This window comes from Ranitomeya variabilis, chromosome 5, assembly GCF_051348905.1.
Source record: "Ranitomeya variabilis isolate aRanVar5 chromosome 5, aRanVar5.hap1, whole genome shotgun sequence".
Taxonomy (NCBI): domain Eukaryota; kingdom Metazoa; phylum Chordata; class Amphibia; order Anura; family Dendrobatidae; genus Ranitomeya; species Ranitomeya variabilis.
In genome coordinates this window covers 265,350,479-265,372,043 of record NC_135236.1, presented here as the reverse complement: position 1 = coordinate 265,372,043, position 21,565 = coordinate 265,350,479, and the positions used below count along the sequence as shown (strand labels likewise).

The window sequence follows — 21,565 nt, the reverse complement described above, 5'->3', positions numbered from 1 at the left end:
TTACTAAGCGCAGGGCCGCGCTTAGTAACCCGATGTTTACCGTGGTTACCAGCGTAAAAGTAAAAAAAAAACAAACAGTATATACTCACATTTCGGTGTCTGTCCCCCGGCGTTCTGCTTCTCTGCACTGTGTCTGCGCCAGCCGGAAAGCACAGCGGTGACGTCAGACGTCACCGCTGTGCTCGCTTTCCGGCCGGCCGGCGCTCACAATGCAGAGAAGCAGAACGCCGGGGGACAGACACCGGAATGTAAGTATGTAGTGTTTGTTTTTTTTTTACTTTTACGCTGGTAACCACGGTAAACATCGGGTTACTAAGCGCAGCCCTGCGCTTAGTAACCCGATGTTTACCCTGGTTACAAGCGAACACATCGCTGGATCGCTGTCACACACAACGATCCAGCGATGACAGCGGGAGATTAAGCGACGAAATAAAGTTCCAAACGATCTGCTACGACGTACGATTCTCAGCAGGGTCCCTGATCGCTGCGTGTCAGACACAGCGATATCGTATGGATATCGCTGGAACGTCACGAATCGTACCGTCGTAGCGATGAAAATGCCACTGTGTGACGGTACCCTAAGGTTAGCACTATATGATGACTTTAGGCGCATCATATGTCTCATGGCCAATCCTTGCTACGTGACACTGCAACATCATAGCATAATGAAGATGAATGAGGTTGCGTTGCTTTGTAACCATGATATGCAAGTTGCTAAATGACAGAACCAGTCAGATTCTTTTGCAACTTGCTTGTTCCAAAGTGATTTCAATGCAGCCTCATTCACTTGCATTACCCTATGATGGGGCAGCAGCCCACTGCAATCTTTGGCAACGCAACCTATGGTGTGGCCAATGCCGCCGTGTAGTCCCAACCTTTTGCTGTCCTAGAGCAGGCCATATAATCAATATGTGGAACAGCAGCAGGCCTGAGAGATGGTGCACACGTAGTGTCCTACCCCAAGAAATATAGAAGAAGAACTTGGCACTATAATACAATTGATTTGGTCATTTTTATTAAATCGAAGAAAATAGTATATAACATTTCGGTCATGCACTTTGACTTACTGCTTATTGCAATGGAATAGGTTACAGAGAGGAGAGAAAGTTGGTGCTGGTTGGAATGGAGAGTATCCTGCTATGTATAAGTCACTTTGTGCCTTGCAACACTTCTAAACACACTGATATAAAAAGAACCTCTAAGCCCAGCTAAATTAAAATATGTCACAAACCGTGAACGTTTGTTAAATTATTGTTATCTGCTATATACACGTTCCAGCATTGTAAACGGTAACAAAAAAGTGATCTGACAGCTCACTATAACACATGGTATGTAGCCTTTTCTAAGTAGATGACATATGGTGGGCCAAATTTCTTGTGTGCAACCTACTGGATAGACTTGTATTGCACGATACTGGGTATAGTAGTACAGTGGGTCCTATGGAGTGGTGGGATTTTCACATTTTCACATGAAACAGCTTAGTGTTCTCTGTCTACAAACCTGAAATGCGAAAACTTCTTTAATTAATGTTTCCCCAAAAACAAAGCCTGAGCCAGCAGTTGTATAGTTCAGGAAAATCTGGAAAAGTAGAAAGAGGTATGTTAATTTGGTTGCTTATTGTTTATCTTCTGTTTCTCCAGTATGAATTTAAATCTTTTATAACCAATTCTCTATTACTTATAACCAGCAAAATTATTATTTATTATTAATTGATAACAAATAATAACCAGCAAAATAATTAAAGATGTAAGATTAGTATTGATATTATCAAAAATTCTTTAGATTAAAATATGATCAATGGAAATTGTAGCGTTGACACAATACCTGGATTTGTTCACCAAGAAACTTAAAAGCTTGGTAACCTGGCTCAGTGCGAATAATGAAGATTCCCAAAACAAACTCTAGTCCAAGACCCCAAGATACTGCCCGCCAGGACACCTACAGAGGAGATCAACAGAATGAATGCATTGTTTTTTGGTTACAGTGTATGTAACAGTTAACAGTCCTACATTCTTTAGTTTTAACATTTTATACTTATCTACTATATAATCGTCTAATTCTGTCTGTTTGTCTGTAACAGAAATCCCGCGTCACTGATTGGTTGCGCCAGCCGCTCGCAACCAATCAGCGACAGGCGCAGTCCGGCCACGAATTAGCGCGGGATTTAACCCCCACTCACAGCGCAACGTAGTTCACTCACGTTCACTGAACAAGTTCTGTCAGTCACAGTGCCACGTAGTTCAGTCACGTTTACTGAACAAGTTCTGTCAGTCCCAGTGCCACGTAGTTCAGTCACGTTTACTGAACAAGTTCTGTCAGTCACAATGCCACGTAGTTCAGTCACGTTTACTGAACAAGTTCTGTCAGTCACAGTGCAACATAGTTCAGTCACATTTACTGAACAAGTTCTGTCAGTCACAGTGCCACGTAGTTCAGTCACGTTTACTGAATAAGTTCTGTCAGTCACAGTGCCACATAGTTCAGTCACGTTTACTGAACAAGTTCTGTCAGTCACAGTGCCACGTAGTTCAGTCACGTTTAATGAACAAGTTCTGTCAGTCACAGTGCCACATAGTTCACTCACGTTTACTTCATAAATAAACTACATACAAATTCTAGAATACCCGATACGTTAGAATCGGGCCACCATCTAGTACAGTATATAATGAGAAAAAGGATATAAAAAAGTGAAAATTTTACTTTATTCCTTCATTCTTAAGCTGTAGTAACATTATGCAGTCTTTCTCAAATGTTTAAGGTAGAAATGATCGAATCTGCAAAGATTTGAAATTTGCCAAATCATGTGGATTTTACAAGGAAATTAAATTTACATCTGAGTTATTTGCTGCAAATTGAATTTCCTTACTATGCTCTGCAGTCTCTCCAGACCTCAGAGCATAAGAAATAGGATGTGAAAACAAAAATACTCACCGCTCCCTGATCTTTCATCCCCGAAGCCCGTTGTCGAGTCCGGTACACCTCTTCATCTCACCTGCAGTGCCCATATGTATCTTCTTCCAATGCTCCAATCTGGCCAGGGCTTTCGGCTTGACCACACCTCAGACTTCACTTCACAGTGGGCCATCGTTCACATGTTGGGACGTCATGATGTTACGACGTGACTCAGCAGAGGCATAGTCAGCAATTCTGGGAATGCATGTCGATCACAGCGTGCACAGCAATAGTGACGCACGGTGATACCAGAGGCCTGGTTGAGCTGCAAGCCCTGGCTCAGAGTGAAGCAGGTGAAAGAAGATGTGTGAGACTCGGGGAGGCACAGAGAAGGGGCGCGGAGGATCAGATGGCATGCTGTGGGTCGGCAGGACAAGTAAGTGGTGAGGTGAGTATTATTACTAACTTTTAGCCTTTTGCTGTCTCTCTTTGGTTCAGCAAAATGGTAGCCACATCTGGCCCATATATTGCTGGCTTGGCGAATATAGAAAAAACCAAAGACAAAAACATAATGATTAAATACCATACAGTAAATAAATAAATAGCATAGTGGATGAAAATAATATACGGTATTTAGTTAACATGCTTTTTGATTAAAAAAAAGGTGAAAGCCATCCCATCTCTTCACGGTGACCATAATTGGGACAGTCCTAACTCTAATATTAAAAATCTTACCGCTTGTCAAGTGACAAGGGCTGAAATGAACCTAGCCCAACTAGTGGACACACAGACATGAGACCACATCAATATAATGCCCAGCTTATAGAATTGGAGAACATACATTTTTGGAAAATTTAATTACACCCGAATAAATTTGCTCGTATATAATATAGGGCCATTGCTATGCCCTCAATTTCTGATTGAAAAAAAGCTGTTTATCATATCTGCTTCAAGGTCTGTTTGCTGGCCAAGTTCAGAGTCTATGATCTCGTCTCCTTCAGTTTTCTACTAGACATGCAACTGTATTCTTACCCTAAACAGCGATAACATTATCACAAGAGTAAAGGTCCATATATATGGATCGACCAGCGGCACCATATGATCATCGATCGGTAAACCTTTACTGCTCAGCGGTTATTTACATGCCTGATTACACAGTCATACCAAAACAAACGATATACACGCAGTACACATAGGCTGCCATGGTGCCATGTGCAAGTCCTATTCACACAGGACAATGCACGGCCGAAAACAATGAATTTTTGAGCTGTGCAATAAATCATTTCACCCAATGAATGAGCGTTTTTAAGAATGCTTGTTCATGATTGTTTTTCAGTGTAAATGTATCTTAACATACAATTTAGGTGAAATAAGTTTACTACCCTAAACATATATATCTTTATACTGTGTCTAGAGACAAACATTTCAGAAGATATTCATGCATAGCAGCAGTAATAAAAATATCTTGGAAAAAGACATTTAAAAGGGAATGATTGATTAGAGAATGACCCATTGTTTAAATCAGGTTTTTATGCTCCATGTATTTTTTTTATATAGTTATTTTTTTATATATCACTACATTCAAAGAAAATCTTGCAATTTTTATAAAGGTCACTCACAAGACTAATACTTCCTGTTTTTTCCACAGGCATTAGCAGCAACATACTGACTCAGACCCTATTTGTCTGTATAGACGCATTAACTGAGAATGGTCAATCTGGACAAAGGTCTTTGGAGAGAGAAAGAAGGAATTCAAAATGGTGCATCTATTGCTATCTAATGTATATAGAGGTGATTGAAATCCTGTCTGTGATAATGAGACTGTTGAAATTTTTTCTCTGCAAAAAAACAAGTAGGAGTCTAATAAATGGCAAAGTGGTCCTTGTGAAAAGCGCATTTTTTTAATAGAGAAAGTGATCTGGAACATTTTTTTAAAAAAAACATTAGCAATATTTAAAAACATGCATTTAACATAAGACCTGATTTATACAATAGGTCATTTACTGATGACACACTCCACTTAACATGCACCACATGCAAATTACTCTCAAAATGCCTCTCAAGTATTTTTTCAGCAAGTAAGTGTCCCGCAATCTTAGCAGCAATTCATGACACGGGATGCATCAGAGAAGTAATCTCAGCCTAGATTGAAGGTTTTACCACTGAAATTAAACCTAGAGGCAATTTTGAGTAATTTTCATATGGTGTAGGATTTCATTTTTTAACCCCTTTCTGACTTCGGGCGTAATAGTACATAGTAACGTAACATAGTTGTTAAGGTTGAAGGCAGAATTTAAGTCCATCTAGTTCAACCCATAGCCTAACCTAACATGCCCTAACATGTTGATCCAGAGGAAGGCAAAAAAAACCAATGTGGCAAAGAGTAAGCTCCACATTGGGGAAAAAAATTCCTTCCCGACTCCAGATACGGCAATCAGACTAGTTCCCTGGATGAACGCCCTATCAAGGAATCTAGTGTATATACCCTGTAACATTATACTTTTCCAGAAAGGTATCCAGTCCCCTCTTAAATTTAAGTAATGAATCACTCATTACAACATCATACGGCAGAGAGTTCCATAGTCTCACTGCTCTTACAGTAAAGAATCCGCATCTGTTATTATGCTTAAACCTTCTTTCCTCCAGACGTAGAGGATGCCCCCTTGTCCCTGTCTCAGGTCTATGATTAAAAAGATCATCAGAAAGGACTTTGTACTGTCCCCTTGCAGCGCCCCAGAGTCCTGGTCGTTGCAGTACTGTGGCTCCGCCACTATGGGGAGCTATGGTGCGTCTGATGGCACTGAAGGGGTTCATCTGATCAGGTATCACAGACACCAATACATTTCACAGCTGGGCCTCCGGGGGGAGCTAAGGGTGCTATTCATTAGGCCACTCCCCACCATAGTGGGTAAACTGGGGGTCAGGCAGGAAGTTAGATCAGAAAGCTGACTGGGTTGGAACCAGGCAACACCTTGTGGCAGAGGGTGTTGTAGGGGAAGATACAGTAGGGTCTCTGTCAGGGGTGGGATCCTGACAGGGGCTTGGCAACAAGAACGAACGTAACGGGACCGTGCCTGCTCCGGGTAGCGGCGGTGCCCAAGAAAGGATTAGAAGAGAGATAGATTGTACTGAGTGAGAAACGAGATCACGCAAAGGAGAAATACCAGTAGGAGTCGTGCTGTAAGACCGAAGCAACATCCTACTGAGGCGCACTACCGGTGGCCGGAACGCCGAGGGAGTAGAATAACATTCAGCTTCAAGCAATACTCCAAACAGCGGCAGGACAGTCAGTTTAAGGCGGGCTGTCTAACACATATCACCTATGCAGTCTTGGGGGGCAACTTGTGGAGAGGGGCGACTCTAGGGTCCCGGAAGAGCTCCGAGCCTACCCGTCAAATGGGTGCCGTCCCAACCAGAACATCAGGGAGGGATGGAGGATTAGCAGAACATCATCTAATCGAGTTGTGAGGGAACTTAAGAAACAGACACAACAGTTGTGGGGGACTTTCCGTAAGCACAGCATGGAAGGACCACAACACATGGCGCTAGTAGGAAGGCACCGATTTCCACCTGTGAAGAGAACTCTGGAGGTGCCATTGGACCGGCCGGACTTGCGCAGCCTGGTGAACCGTGTTCCGGACTGAGGACCCAGAGATCTTCAGTAAAGAGGTAAAGAGACTGCAACCTGGTGTCCTCGTTATTTACTGCACTGCACCACTACAGTGTCACCACCATCATCCACACCTGTTATTCACTGAGCGCCCCACGGCAGGGTCACGGACCGGGCCTAGCCGCCGTGACAACCCCAGAGCAGAGACTCACAGGCCCGGTACCAGGTACCCCTTGGCCCTGCGGCGGTGGGGGCGCCGCAACTTGGCGTCACGAACAGGATCTACTTAAGCCTGAAGAATCAGGTCATGTGTGCCTTGGAACTGTGATTTATTGTGCTTGGACTGTACTTTATTGCAAGGACTGTGCTGCGCCATTTACCGCCAAAATCCATCGCCATTACAGCGCTGAGGAGAGCGCAGGAAGAGAAGAGGGGCGTGGAGTGGGCGTAGGTAAGCTGGAGAGCGCGAACAACAATGGCCGCCCAGTCTAAATATTGCTGTGTCCTGAGGACGTGTCCGTCAGCAGTCGAGACCCGCCTCCTGATTTTCTATGCTGGGCAGAAACCGAAGAAACGAAACTATGACTCAGATGAGGTGGAACTGGAGACCAGGACAGGCCTACAGAAAAGAATGGCCCTGCATCGACCCCCGTCACCAGCGGATTATTCTGACATGCCTCCGCTGGAGGATTTGGATCCTTGGGAGCTGCCGATGGAGCATCCCGGGCCTGGACGGTCCCCGACTCATACGCCTTCCCCAGGAGGAGCTACCGCAAGTGGAGGTACCCGGTGCCGCGATTCCCGGGATGGCCACCTCACTTCTGCACATGACCCGGTCACTGCTGCGACCGGTAGCGCCCCGATGTCCCCGCCGTCTAGCACCAATGCACCGGGGGGGCATGACCTAGGGCCCTTCCCCTGGGGGGAATATCGGAACCATCTAATCGCAGAGTTCCAGCGAGAAGTGGAGCGGGAGGCGCGAGGTGAGCTGCTGGAGGGCTCCCTGCCGAAGTGGGGCGTTGTGGTTGTGTACCTGCCCCGGACGGGAAAGGGCTTCGTGCAGGAGATCGGGACAGCCCTGAGTGTTGTGAATTTGGATTCTGGGCTCCCCCGGTGGCTACTGGTGGAATTGAACTTGTGACATCATCTTCCCTGTTCACCTGTTCTGATTAGATCTGGGTGTCGCTATATAACCTGGCTTCTCTGTTAGATGCTTGCCGGTCAACAATGTTATCAGAAGCCTCTCTGTGCTTGTTCCTGCTCCCAGACATCTACTAGATAAGTTGGACATTCGTCCATGTTTTGTTTTTGTATTTTGGTTCCAGTTCACAGCTGCAGTTTCGTTACTGTGTCTGGAAAGCTCTTGTTGATCAGGAATTGCCACTCTGGTATTATGAGTTAATGCCAGAGTCCTAAAGTAATTTCTGGATGTGTTTTGTTAGGGTTTTCTACTGACCATGAAAGTATGCTTTCTGTCTTCTGCTATCTAGAAAGCGGACCTCAAATTTGCTAAAACTATTTTCCTGCTGCGTTTGTTGTTTCATCTCATATCACCGCCAATATATGTGGGGGGTCTCTGTCTCCTTTTTGGGCATTTCTCTAGAGGTGAGTCAGGTCTTATATTTCCCTCTGCTAGCATTATTTAGTTCTCCGGCCGGCGCTGGGCATATAGGGATAAAAAGTAGGACATGCTACCTGGCTACTTCTAGATGATGCGGTAGGTTTAGTTCATGGTCAGTATAGTTACATCTTCCAAGAGCTTGTTCCTATTGAGGCTTATGCTAGTTCTCTGGCCATGGAGATCATGACAGTTTGACCGGCCCACTAAAGGGTTAAAATCCTTGGCTGAGAAAGGAGAGAAATAAGTAGTCTGCTGAAAATTTTTTTTTTTTTTTTTTTTTTTTTTTTTTTTTCTCTAGTAGTTAGTGTGCTCTTAATTGGATCACTTGCCAGTCTGTCTATGCTGCAGTCTTTCTTTTTTTTCTCTCTCCTTCTAATCTTTGAATGGCTCTATGTTCACCTGTCTATAATGGATCTACAGAGTGTAACTGCAGGTTTGAATAATCTCGCCACGAAAGTACAAAGTTTGCAAGATTTTGTTGTTCATGCTCCGGTATCAGAGCCGAGAATTCCTTTGCCGGAATTCTTCTCAGGGAATAGATCTAGCTTTCAGAATTTTAGAAATAATTGTAAGTTGTTTTTGTCCCTGAAATCTCGTTCTGCTGGAGACCCTGCACAGCAGGTTGGGATTGTGATTTCCTTGCTCCGCGGCGACCCTCAAGATTGGGCTTTTGCATTGGCACCAGGGGATCCTGCGTTGCGCAATGTGGATGCGTTTTTTCTGGCCTTGGGCTTGCTGTATGAGGAACCTCATTTGGAACTTCAGGCAGAAAAAACTTTGATGTCCCTATCGCAGGGGCAAGATGAAGCTGAAATTTACTGCCAAAAATTCCGTAAATGGTCTGTGCTTACTCAGTGGAATGAGTGTGCCTTGGCGGCTACTTTCAGAGAGGGTCTTTCTGATGCCATTAAGGATGTCATGGTGGGGTTCCCTGTGCCTGCAAGTCTGAATGAGTCCATGACAATGGCCATTCAGATCGATAGGCGTCTGCGGGAGCGCAAACCAGTGCACCATCTGGCGGTGTCCACTGAGAAGACGCCAGAAAACATGCAGTGTGATAGAATTCTGTCCAGAAGCGAGCGGCAGAATTTTAGACGGAAAAATGGGTTGTGTTTCTATTGTGGGGATTCTACTCATGTTATATCAGCATGCTTTAAGCGTACTAAAAAGCTTGATAAATCCGTTCCCATTGGCACTTTACAGTCTAAATTTATTTTGTCTGTGACCCTGATTTGCTCTTTGTCATCTATTACTACGGACGCCTATATCGACTCTGGCGCCGCTTTGAGTCTTATGGATTGGTCCTTTGCCAATCGTTGTGGGTATGATTTAGAGCCTTTGGAGACTCTTATTCCTCTGAAGGGGATTGACTCCACCCCATTGGCTAATAATAAACCACAATACTGGACACAAGTGACTATGTGTATTAATCCGGATCACCAGGAGACTATTCGTTTTCTGGTGCTGTATAATCTACATGATGATTTGGTGCTGGGATTGCCATGGCTGCAGTCTCACAACCCAGTCCTTGACTGGAGAGCTATGTCTGTGTTGAGCTGGGGATGTAAGGGGACTCATGGGGACGTACCTTTGGTGTCCATTTCATCATCTATTCCCTCTGAAATCCCTGAGTTCCTGTCTGATTATCGTGACGTCTTTGAAGAACCCAAGCTGGGTTCACTACCTCCGCACCGTGAGTGCGATTGTGCTATAGATTTAATTCCGGGTAGTAAATACCCAAAGGGTCGTTTATTTAATCTGTCTGTGCCTGAACATACTGCTATGCGAGAATATATAAAGGAGTCCTTGGAAAAGGGACATATTCGTCCATCGTCATCTCCCTTAGGAGCCGGTTTTTTCTTTGTGTTAAAAAAAGACGGCTCTTTGAGACCATGTATTGATTATCGGCTTTTGAATAAAATCACGGTTAAATATCAATACCCATTGCCGTTGCTGACTGATTTGTTTGCTCGCATAAAGGGGGCCAAGTGGTTCTCTAAGATTGATCTCCGTGGGGCGTATAATTTGGTGCGGATCAGGCAGGGGGATGAGTGGAAAACCGCATTTAATACGTCCGAGGGCCACTTTGAGTATTTGGTGATGCCTTTTGGTCTTTCTAATGCCCCTTCAGTCTTCCAGTCCTTTATGCATGATATTTTCCGCGATTTTTTGGATAAATTTATGATAGTGTATCTGGATGATATTCTGATTTTTTCGGATGATTGGGACTCTCATGTCCGGCAAGTTAAGAGGGTTTTTCAGGTTTTGCGGTCTAATTCTCTGTGTGTCAAGGGTTCTAAGTGCGTTTTTGGGGTTCAGAGAATTTCCTTTTTGGGATATATTTTTTCTCCCTCTTCCATTGAGATGGATCCTGTCAAGGTTCAAGCTATTTGTGATTGGACGCAGCCCTCTTCTCTTAAAAGTCTTCAGAAATTTTTGGGCTTTGCCAACTTTTATCGTCGATTTATTTCTGGTTTTTCGGATGTCGTTAAGCCATTGACCGATTTGACTAGACAGGGTGCTGATGTTGCTAATTGGTCCCCTGATGCTGTGGAGGCCTTTCAGGAGCTTAAGCGCCGTTTTTCTTCTGCCCCTGTGTTGCGTCAGCCTGATGTGACTCTTCCTTTTCAGGTTGAGGTCGACGCTTCTGAGATCGGGGCTGGGGCAGTGTTGTCGCAGAAAAGTTCTGACTGCGCCGTGATGAGGCCTTGTGCCTTCTTTTCCCGTAAATTTTCGCCCGCTGAGCGGAATTATGATGTTGGGAATCGGGAGCTTTTGGCCATGAAGTGGGCGTTTGAGGAGTGGCGCCATTGGCTCGAGGGGGCCAGACATCAGGTGGTGGTATTGACTGACCACAAAAATTTGATCTATCTTGAGACCGCCAGGCGCCTGAATCCTAGACAGGCGCGCTGGTCATTATTTTTCTCTCGGTTTAATTTTGTGGTATCGTACCTACCGGGTTCTGAGAATGTTAAGGCGGATGCCCTTTCTAGGAGTTTTGAGCCTGATTCACCCGGCAACTCTGACCCCACAGGTATTCTTAAGGAGGGAGTTATCTTGTCAGCCGTTTCTCCAGACCTGCGGCGGGCCTTGCAGGAGTTTCAGGCGGATAGACCGGATCGTTGTCCGCCTGATAGGTTGTTTGTTCCTGATGATTGGACCAGTAGAGTCATCTCTGAGGTACATTCTTCTGCATTGGCAGGTCATCCTGGAATTTTTGGTACCAGGGATTTGGTGGCAAGATCCTTCTGGTGGCCTTCCCTGTCACGAGATGTGCGAGGCTTTGTGCAGTCTTGTGACGTTTGTGCTCGGGCCAAGCCTTGTTGTTCTCGGGCTAGTGGATTATTGTTGCCCTTGCCTATTCCTAAGAGGCCTTGGACACACATCTCGATGGATTTTATTTCAGATCTGCCTGTTTCTCAGAAGATGTCTGTCATCTGGGTGGTGTGTGACCGTTTTTCTAAGATGGTCCATTTGGTTCCCCTGCCCAAATTGCCTTCTTCTTCCGAGTTGGTGCCCCTGTTTTTTCAAAATGTTGTTCGTTTGCATGGTATTCCTGAGAATGTCGTTTCTGACAGAGGAACCCAATTTGTGTCTAGATTTTGGCGGGCATTCTGTGCTAGGATGGGCATAGATTTGTCTTTTTCGTCTGCTTTTCACCCTCAGACTAATGGCCAGACCGAGCGGACTAATCAGACCCTGGAGACATATCTGAGGTGTTTTGTGTCTGCTGACCAGGATGATTGGGTTGCTTTTTTGCCATTGGCGGAGTTCGCCCTCAATAATCGGGCCAGCTCTGCCACTTTGGTGTCCCCGTTTTTCTGTAATTCGGGGTTCCACCCTCGATTTTCCTCCGGTCAGATGGAATCCTCGGATTGTCCTGGAGTGGATGCGGTGGTGGAGAGATTGCATCATATCTGGGGGCAGGTGATGGACAATTTAAAGTTGTCCCAGGAGAAGACTCAGCTTTTTGCCAACCGTCACCGTCGTGTTGGTCCTCGGCTTTGTGTTGGAGATTTGGTGTGGTTGTCTTCTCGTTTTGTCCCTATGAGGGTCTCATCTCCTAAGTTTAAGCCTCGGTTCATCGGTCCGTATAAAATATTGGAGATTCTTAACCCTGTTTCCTTCCGTTTGGACCTCCCTGCATCCTTTTCTATTCATAACGTTTTTCATCGGTCGTTATTGCGCAGGTATGAGGCACCGGTTGTGCCTTCCGTTGAGCCTCCTGCTCCGGTGTTGGTTGAGGGTGAGTTGGAGTACGTTGTGGAAAAAATCCTAGACTCCCGTGTTTCCAGACGGAGACTCCAGTATCTGGTCAAGTGGAAGGGATACGGCCAGGAGGATAATTCTTGGGTCACTGCATCTGATGTTCATGCCTCTGATCTGGTTCGTGCCTTTCATAGGGCCCATCCTGATCGCCCTGGTGGTTCTGGTGAGGGTTCGGTGCCCCCTCCTTGAGGGGGGGGTACTGTTGTGAATTTGGATTCTGGGCTCCCCCGGTGGCTACTGGTGGAATTGAACTTGTGACATCATCTTCCCTGTTCACCTGTTCTGATTAGATCTGGGTGTCGCTATATAACCTGGCTTCTCTGTTAGATGCTTGCCGGTCAACAATGTTATCAGAAGCCTCTCTGTGCTTGTTCCTGCTCCCAGACATCTACTAGATAAGTTGGACATTCGTCCATGTTTTGTTTTTGTATTTTGGTTCCAGTTCACAGCTGCAGTTTCGTTACTGTGTCTGGAAAGCTCTTGTTGATCAGGAATTGCCACTCTGGTATTATGAGTTAATGCCAGAGTCCTAAAGTAATTTCTGGATGTGTTTTGTTAGGGTTTTCTACTGACCATGAAAGTATGCTTTCTGTCTTCTGCTATCTAGAAAGCGGACCTCAAATTTGCTAAAACTATTTTCCTGCTGCGTTTGTTGTTTCATCTCATATCACCGCCAATATATGTGGGGGGTCTCTGTCTCCTTTTTGGGCATTTCTCTAGAGGTGAGTCAGGTCTTATATTTCCCTCTGCTAGCATTATTTAGTTCTCCGGCCGGCGCTGGGCATATAGGGATAAAAAGTAGGACATGCTACCTGGCTACTTCTAGATGATGCGGTAGGTTTAGTTCATGGTCAGTATAGTTACATCTTCCAAGAGCTTGTTCCTATTGAGGCTTATGCTAGTTCTCTGGCCATGGAGATCATGACACCTGAGGGTCCGCATCACCCGGGAGGAAGTGGAGCCCTGCCTGTGTGGAGACGGCGCCAAGTCCTTCCTGAAGCCGGGGGATGTGGTCACATACCGCCGGCACCTACAGGGGAGTGGCTGGTGGGCTCGGGACATGCAGCGCTGCACCGCCGTTCTGGCGGTATCCCGCACCGAGGGGGAGGAGCTTGCCGCTGAAGCCGCCGCTGCCACTGCTGCTGCTGCCAGCATTATTCATCGGCCCACACAGACCATCATTGCAGCGCACGACCTGGTCGTGCAGGAGACCCGAACCCACGGGGTGCACCTGGCCGCGGGAGTGAACTTGGAGGCCGACCTGCCTGGGCCGCAGAGGGCCACCTGCCAGGTAAAGCCTCGGTGGGGGCTACCGAAGAACGAGTAAGCATGACTGCTTTAAAGATGTACATAGTTCTTAACTGTTTGTTCGTTTCCTGTTTTGCTGAACCCGTCCAGGGTTAACTCTTAAGGGGATCCTTCTGTGGACCTGGGATCCCTATTGTTTGTTTTTGTTTGTTTTTCTAAAGTTTTGCACAAGTTTCTAGTTAAAAAGAACTGCTGAAATCATGAACAGTGCATGATCCGAACTTCTTGTACATAGTTTGCACCTTATTAAAGGCGCTCCCTACTGGTTTTACTTAAAGAAGGACTCTTTGTGAAGATATCACACTGGAACCTTTGCTGAGTATGGACTGGTAGCTTGAGAAGGCGTGCTACCTCATAGAGACTTTGTCCCCTCTTAAAGGGGATGTTCATTTGTTGCGCTTAAACCGTGATATTGCTTTAAGACTGGAAGCAATAATGTCTTGACCAAAGAACGTGATGATAATGTTTACATGAGAAAGTTATATGTATTTGACTAGTTAAATTGTGAAGAAATACTGATGATGTTCTCTAAGAAGAAAAAGTGAAAGATAGAAGGAGGATGCAGTGGGCCCGTAGGGATAGACGTGGTGTCCAGCATGCATGATAGAAAGAAAGATAATGAGAAGGCATAATGTTCAATAGAAAATGTTTTGATAATGTTGATAGATAGTTAGGATAGAAGGTAAACCCTGAGTCCTCATAGGAGTCATGTAGAGATGGCTCAGTGCTCTTAAACTGAAAGTAATGTTATGTTCTATACTGTGTATAGTAGTTGAAAAGGCAGTAGGCCCTGGCTTAACGGGGCAGTCCTGTAACTGAAAGGAGAGGCAGAAGGTCTGGTGCCGATAGGACAGGCGGTCCTGCAGATCTAAAGAAGGAGAATGAAAAAGTTAAATTACCTTATAATGTGATTATAGGAAGGTCTTTAGTGGATTCAGAGTGTATGTCCTTAAAGGCAATGTTAAATTATTGTTCAACAATTTTGCACTTAGTAGAATACCCGGTTGGGTAACAGGAGTTATTTATAGCCTGTAATTTATAACGTTAACCATGTTTGTAACGTTCAAGTGTCCTTACCTCCCATAAAGGGAAGCCTGTTCAAGTATACTTATTGTTATTGCACTCAACAAAATTGTATGTCTTTTTGCTAACTTGTATTGTTGTTTTCTTCCCAGTCCCGGAGTACTGTGTTTAACCAGGGGGGAGTGCAGCGCCCCAGAGTCCTGGTCGTTGCAGTACTGTGGCTCCGCCACTATGGGGAGCTATGGTGCGTCTGATGGCACTGAAGGGGTTCATCTGATCAGGTATCACAGACACCAATACATTTCACAGCTGGGCCTCCGGGGGGAGCTAAGGGTGCTATTCATTAGGCCACTCCCCACCATAGTGGGTAAACTGGGGGTCAGGCAGGAAGTTAGATCAGAAAGCTGACTGGGTTGGAACCAGGCAACACCTTGTGGCAGAGGGTGTTGCAGGGGAAGATACAGTAGGGTCTCTGTCAGGGGTGGGATCCTGACAGGGGCTTGGCAACAAGAACGAACGTAACGGGACCGTGCCTGCTCCGGGTAGCGGCGGTGCCCAAGAAAGGATTAGAAGAGAGATAGATTGTGCTGAGTGAGAAACGAGATCACGCAAAGGAGAAATACCAGTAGGAGTCGTGCTGTAAGACCGAAGCAACATCCTACTGAGGCGCACTACCGGTGGCCGGAACGCCGAGGGAGTAGAATAACATTCAGCTTCAAGCAATACTCCAAACAGCGGCAGGACAGTCAGTTTAAGGCGGGCTGTCTAACACATATCACCTATGCAGTCTTGGGGGGCAACTTGTGGAGAGGGGCGACTCTAGGGTCCCGGAAGAGCTCCGAGCCTACCCGTCAAACGGGTGCCGTCCCAACCAGAACATCAGGGAGGGATGGAGGATTAGCAGAACATCATCTAATCGAGTTGTGAGGGAACTTAAGAAACAGACACAACAGTTGTGGGGGACTTTCCGTAAGCACAGCATGGAAGGACCACAACACATGGCGCTAGTAGGAAGGCACCGATTTCCACCTGTGAAGAGAACTCTGGAGGTGCCATTGGACCGGCCGGACTTGCGCAGCCTGGTGAACCGTGTTCCGGACTGAGGACCCAGAGATCTTCAGTAAAGAGGTAAAGAGACTGCAACCTGGTGTCCTCGTTATTTACTGCACTGCACCACTACAGTGTCACCACCATCATCCACACCTGTTATTCACTGAGCGCCCCACGGCAGGGTCACGGACCGGGCCTAGCCGCCGTGACAACCCCAGAGCAGAGACTCACAGGCCCGGTACCGGGTACCCCTCGGCCCTGCGGCGGTGGGGGCGCCGCACCCTCATATATTTGTACATTAACATAAGATCACCCCTTAGTCTTCGTTTTCCCAAACTAAATAGCCCCAAGTGTAATAACCTATCTTGGTATTGCAGACCCCCCAGTCCTCTAATAACCTTGGTCGCTCTTCTCTGCACCCGCTCCAGGTCAGCTATGTCTTTCTTATACACCGGAGACCAGAACTGTGCACAGTATTCTAAGTGTGGTCGCACTAGTGACTTGTATAGAGGTAAAATTATGTTCTCCTCATGAGCATCTATGCCTCTTTTAATGCATCCCATTATTTTATTTGCCTTTGAAGCAGCTGCCTGACACTGGCCGCTGAATATGAGTTTTTCATGCACCCATACACCCAGGTCTTTTTCATTGACGGTTTTGCCCAGAGTTTTTGAATTAAGCACATAGTTATTCATCTTATTACTTCTACCCAAGTGCATGACCTTACATTTATCCCCATTAAAGCTCATTTGTCATTTATCAGCCCAAGCTTCTAGTTTACATAAATCATCCTGTAATATAAAATTGTCCTCCTCTGTATTGATTACCCTGCAGAGTTTAGTGTCATCTGCAAATATTGAAATTCTACTCTGAATGCCCCCTGCAAGGTCATTAATAAATATGTTAAAAAGAAGAGGGCCCAATACTGACCCCTGTGCTACCCCACTGCTAACCGCGACCCAGTACGAGTGTGCTCCATTAATAACCACCCTTTGTTTCCTATCCCTGAGCCAGCTCTCAACTCACTTACACATATTTTCCCCTATCCCCATTATTCTCATTTTATGTATCAACCTTTTGTGTGGCACCGTATCAAAAGCTTTTGAAAAGTCCATATACACTACGTCCACTGGGTTCCCTTGGTCCAGTCCGGAACTCACTACTTCGTAGAAGCTGATCAAATTAGTCAGACATGAACGGTCCCTAGTAATGGTCTATGGATGACATATAAAAACATGCACACAGACGATCAATCCTGTATTCAGGTAGTGCACAAAAGACAGCATCAGATTTCTTGGCGTAATCTGTTGGTGCAATTTACAGATTATCAGTAGCAACAACAACAATTTCTGTATAGTCTAAATGAATGTTAATGACAAACAACCAAAGGAGTCTAATAGGGGAAACACAGTATTAGGGTTCACTTACACTTGCATATAAAAAAAATCGGTCCAACTCTCATCCAAATGAGTAGAACAATTTTTTCTCACTTGTCATCCATATGCTGTCAGTAAGTAATCCGTTTTTTTCTCAGCAGCTATAAGGCTATGTGCGCACGTTGCGGATTTTGATGGGGATCCGCAGGGTTCTTGGACAGTCGGAATTGCATTAAATCCGCAGTGTAGTGCGCAAGCAATGTTAGTCAATGGGAAATCCAGAATTGGTGTGCACATGCTGCGGAAAAATCCGCGCGGATTCGCAGCGTTTTATTTTCTGCAGCAGGTCAGTTCTTTTTCGGATCTGCAATGTTTCTGCATCCATTGAGTCAGTCAGATTCACAGCAAAACCGCAGGTGTAAAAAGATTTGCATATTTACTGCAAAGTTGCGTGCGAATAACACTGCAGAAAGGCAGGAGGAAGAGTGTGTGGGCGAAGACTGTGTGTGTTGGCGGAGATTGTGTGCGGAGAAGATGTGCATGTCTGGGTGCGGGTATCTGTGTGTATGTGTCTGTGGGGGTCTGCCGGTGTGTGCACTGCTGTGTGTGTGCGGGTGTCTGTGTGTAGGTAGCCATCGTCCAATGGGACTACTAGTCCCATCTGGCTATGTCTGCTGTCACATAGAACAGTGACAGCATTTGCCGATGATGGGATAGTAGTCCCATCATCCAGCTACTGTGTTCAAGTGTAAAAAAAACAAACACATATACACATACAGTACATACTCACCAAACAGCTAATCCTCAATCACCTGCAAAAAATAAAATAATTAACCAACAGTATACTCCCTGTTCCACCATAGTCCATTTAATAACGAGTGTCCCACGACGATCTCCTGTGTAAAGCGGTCAAATCAGGGGCTCCGGTTTACAGTGACAGGAGGTATCCTCCCGCAGTGGATAACTCTGTCATCTAGAGGTTGCCGGAGTTCGTCCGGTCACTTGCGGCACCGCTGTGTGAGAAAATTCCCACGCAGCATTAGTGCTGTAAAGTGAGAGCATGAACACCAATGATACACTGCGGGAGCATTATCTCGTCAGTGTATCATAGGAGGCCCTGTAGAGCGGTCACATCGCCCGATGTGACAGCTCTACAGGGGAGGTCATCATGTGACACTCATTATTAAATGGAATACATCGGAACAGGGAGTATTTGTGTTGGTTTTCTATTTAACTTTTTTTGCAGGAGATCGAGGGCGTCGCAGGAATTAGACGTATAATAAATATGGGAACCGGTGTTGTGTTTTATTTCATTAAAAGACTATTCTGGCTGTGTCTTTATTTAACATGTAACAACTATAGGATTAGTAATGGAGAGGTGTCTTATTGACACCTCTCCATTACTAAGCTGGGCTTTATGTCACCAGACAATACAAAGGTGACATTAAACGTACAACTATTACCCCACTTGCCACCGCTACAGGGTAAGTGGGAAGAGCAAGACTAAGTGCTGGAATTGGCGCATCTTAGAGATGCACCTTTTCTGGGGTGGCTGAGTGCTGATGTTTTTAGCCAGGGGGCAATATCCATGGCCCCTTCCTAAGTTATTAATATCAGCCCGCAGTTTTCTGCATAGCCTTTGCTTGTTATTAATTATAGGGGAACCCGACGTAATTTTTTTCGGTGTCCCCTATTTTAATAGCCAGTAAAGGCTAAATGTACAGCTGTGAGCAGATATTAATAGCCTGGGAAGCTCCATGGGCATTACCCCCTTCCCAGGCTATAAACATCGACCCCCAGTCATTGGCTTTCCCTCTGCTGGTTTTGAAAATTGCACGGGAGCCTACGCAAAAAATTTTTTTCATTTTTTTAAATTAAACAAATATTGCGTTTAAGGCCGGGGTCACACTTGCATAGAAATACATGCAGCAGCACATTCCGGTCCTGAGTGCCGGCGGCAGTGCCGTGTATTGATGCAAGAAACTCATGCGAGTTTCTTGCAAGTGTGACCCCGGCCTTAGGGTATGTTTGCGTGGTCAGAAAACGCTGCGGATTGGATGCTGCATACAGCGGCAGCGTCCAATCTGCAGCTTCCAGATGTTACAGCATGTTGGAGGGAATTTTATGAAATCCCATCTTCACTCTGCGTTCAAAGATGCAGGTGGCAGACTTGCGTATATGCACATGCGGCGCATCTTTATAGACCATAGCATGTCTCTTTATCTTGCAGAGATGCTCAATCTCTGTATAGGATGCGGTGATTCCACATGGTTCAATGAACACATGCGGAAAAAACACGCGTGCAAAAGCCAGCTGCGCTTTGGACAGAGCGGGTATCTGCTGTGTCCAAAGAGCTGCATATACGGACCGTGGAAACATACCCTGACATACCCTAACACAGATTTTGTATGTGTGTGTCTTTAATTAATTCTTTATGTACCATTTTTATTATGTTCGTTACTAAACATCGGGCTTGGTATTCTTTATCATCTATCTATTATCTATCTATCTGTGTGTGTGAACATTGTTCTTCAATGGAGTATGTAAATGAAGAGGCTGGACAGGAAATTACATCACAATTTATTTTTTTTGTTACATGATATATCTTTATTTAGCTTACAAAAACGCATACAAATCCGCATGAAAATCCTCATCAAAACTAAAAAAAACATAAAAAATACATCAAATCTGCATGGATTTTCAACTGCGTTTTCTGCCAAAAGAGGAATGATCTGCGCAGAAAATTCCACAGGCAAATCCGCAACGTGTGCACATCCCCTTAATCTTTTACAGGATCTTATAGTTTCTTGCATTGTACCTGTAAAAATTGTATGCCATACCGTATGGAATGCAATTTTTTTTCTTGCACTGTACCGATTTCGGAGAGAAATCGCAGCATGCTGCAATTTTTTTCTCATGCCAAATACAGCTGAGAAAAAATACGCGGATATGCGCTGCCTCATTGAATAACATTGGTCCGAGGGCAATCCAATTTTTTTATCGGACTGCACTCATCGATTTATACGCAAGTGTCAGTGAGGCCTTGGAAAGTATTAAAACTTGACACAGGAGTAAGGCAAATTATTAGAATATCACTTTTTCAAGATGAATTATTTACACTTCATCAGTATCTATTAGTTTTCTTATAACTAGTAAATGAGTGGAAATTATGGCACGGACACCCTGCAGAGTATTTTGTATCCTTTATACATTTAGTAATAATTCAACTAATTAATTGAGCAAGCTAAGGTATTACACAGTACTAGCAAACGCCAGTAAGAGGCACTGTATTCTACATATTTTTCATACAGTTGTTATACATATTACAATTATAAGGCTATGTTCACATGTGGCTTTTTGCTATGTTATATGGTCCATAAAATATGCAATATTTACAGTTTTAGCATAGTCAATGATTTATGTGACATCTCATGCATTCGGTTTTTTTCCACATGTATTTTGAGCCCTTGCCAAGATGCAGCATTCCAATTCATTCATCAGTTGTGAAGCGCTTATAACGCATTCAAATGAATGGGTGAAAAATGCAATATAAATGCTGTAAAAACGCACTGAAAAACACAACAAAAATGTGTGTATTGTATGCATCATTTTTCCTGCCACTGGTTTTTGGTGCACAGACGCAATGTGTGAACTTACTTGCAGTGAAAGATTTTAAATGAGCTAATACTGCATGATGCTAAAGATCACACACTATAATAAATGTTATTATTGTTACAGCCATTGTGGGGCAGTGGCAGATGTTTACTCCTTTAACATTACTAATTATATAAAAAAAATTGGTTGAAAAGATAAAACATTTACTCACTGCACGATGGTGTTTGGACACAATAAAGAGGAAAATGACAAACATGCAGACACCTCCAAATGAAATCAGTTGTGCAGGTCTCTTAGCCGTGTCCACTGCCAACCAGACTATCAGGCCAGCAAGAACCAATACAGCAAATACCCTGAAAGCATAAAATACGCAAAAAACAAACAAATTAGAAGCACTATAGTTTCTAATTTATCCATGTCATTTTGTAAGATGTGCCACATTTATGTTACTAATTCATTGTAATCCTTGGATCGGTAGACTAAACATTATTACCATGTCTATTGTATGTATTAGAAAAACTATGTTTCTATCAGTTAATTTAATGAACATAAGCTAAATAATGTTTACATCTGATGTTTCTGGGCAAAAATAATTTTAATTAGATGTGATTTTTATACTGAGTCATGATGTGTAGAACTATTTTTTTTCCACTGAAATTTATTAAAACGTTTGATCATTTGAAATTTCGATTGTATATTACATTGCAATTCAGCTTTAATATTTCACCTTCAGAAAGAATGCTGCCCAAAAACACACACAAAAAAAATCACATTTCTTTGAGATGTAACATATAAAATCTT

The 21,565-nt window shown here is 44.5% G+C and overlaps 1 protein-coding gene across 2 annotated transcripts in view; it reads right to left on the bottom strand.

Annotated features, from left to right (window-relative positions):
• SLC28A2 (solute carrier family 28 member 2) overlaps nt 1-21,565 on the bottom strand; it is a 144,856-nt gene that overhangs the window by 54,881 nt on the left and 68,410 nt on the right. For both annotated transcript variants that reach the window (XM_077264218.1, XM_077264219.1), the window contains exons 6-8: nt 20,976-21,117; nt 1,825-1,938; nt 1,501-1,578 (exon numbers count right to left, since the gene is read on the bottom strand). In XM_077264218.1, coding sequence (XP_077120333.1) covers nt 1,501-1,578; nt 1,825-1,938; nt 20,976-21,117 — 334 coding nt within the window. The remainder of the gene's footprint in view (nt 1-1,500; nt 1,579-1,824; nt 1,939-20,975; nt 21,118-21,565) is intronic.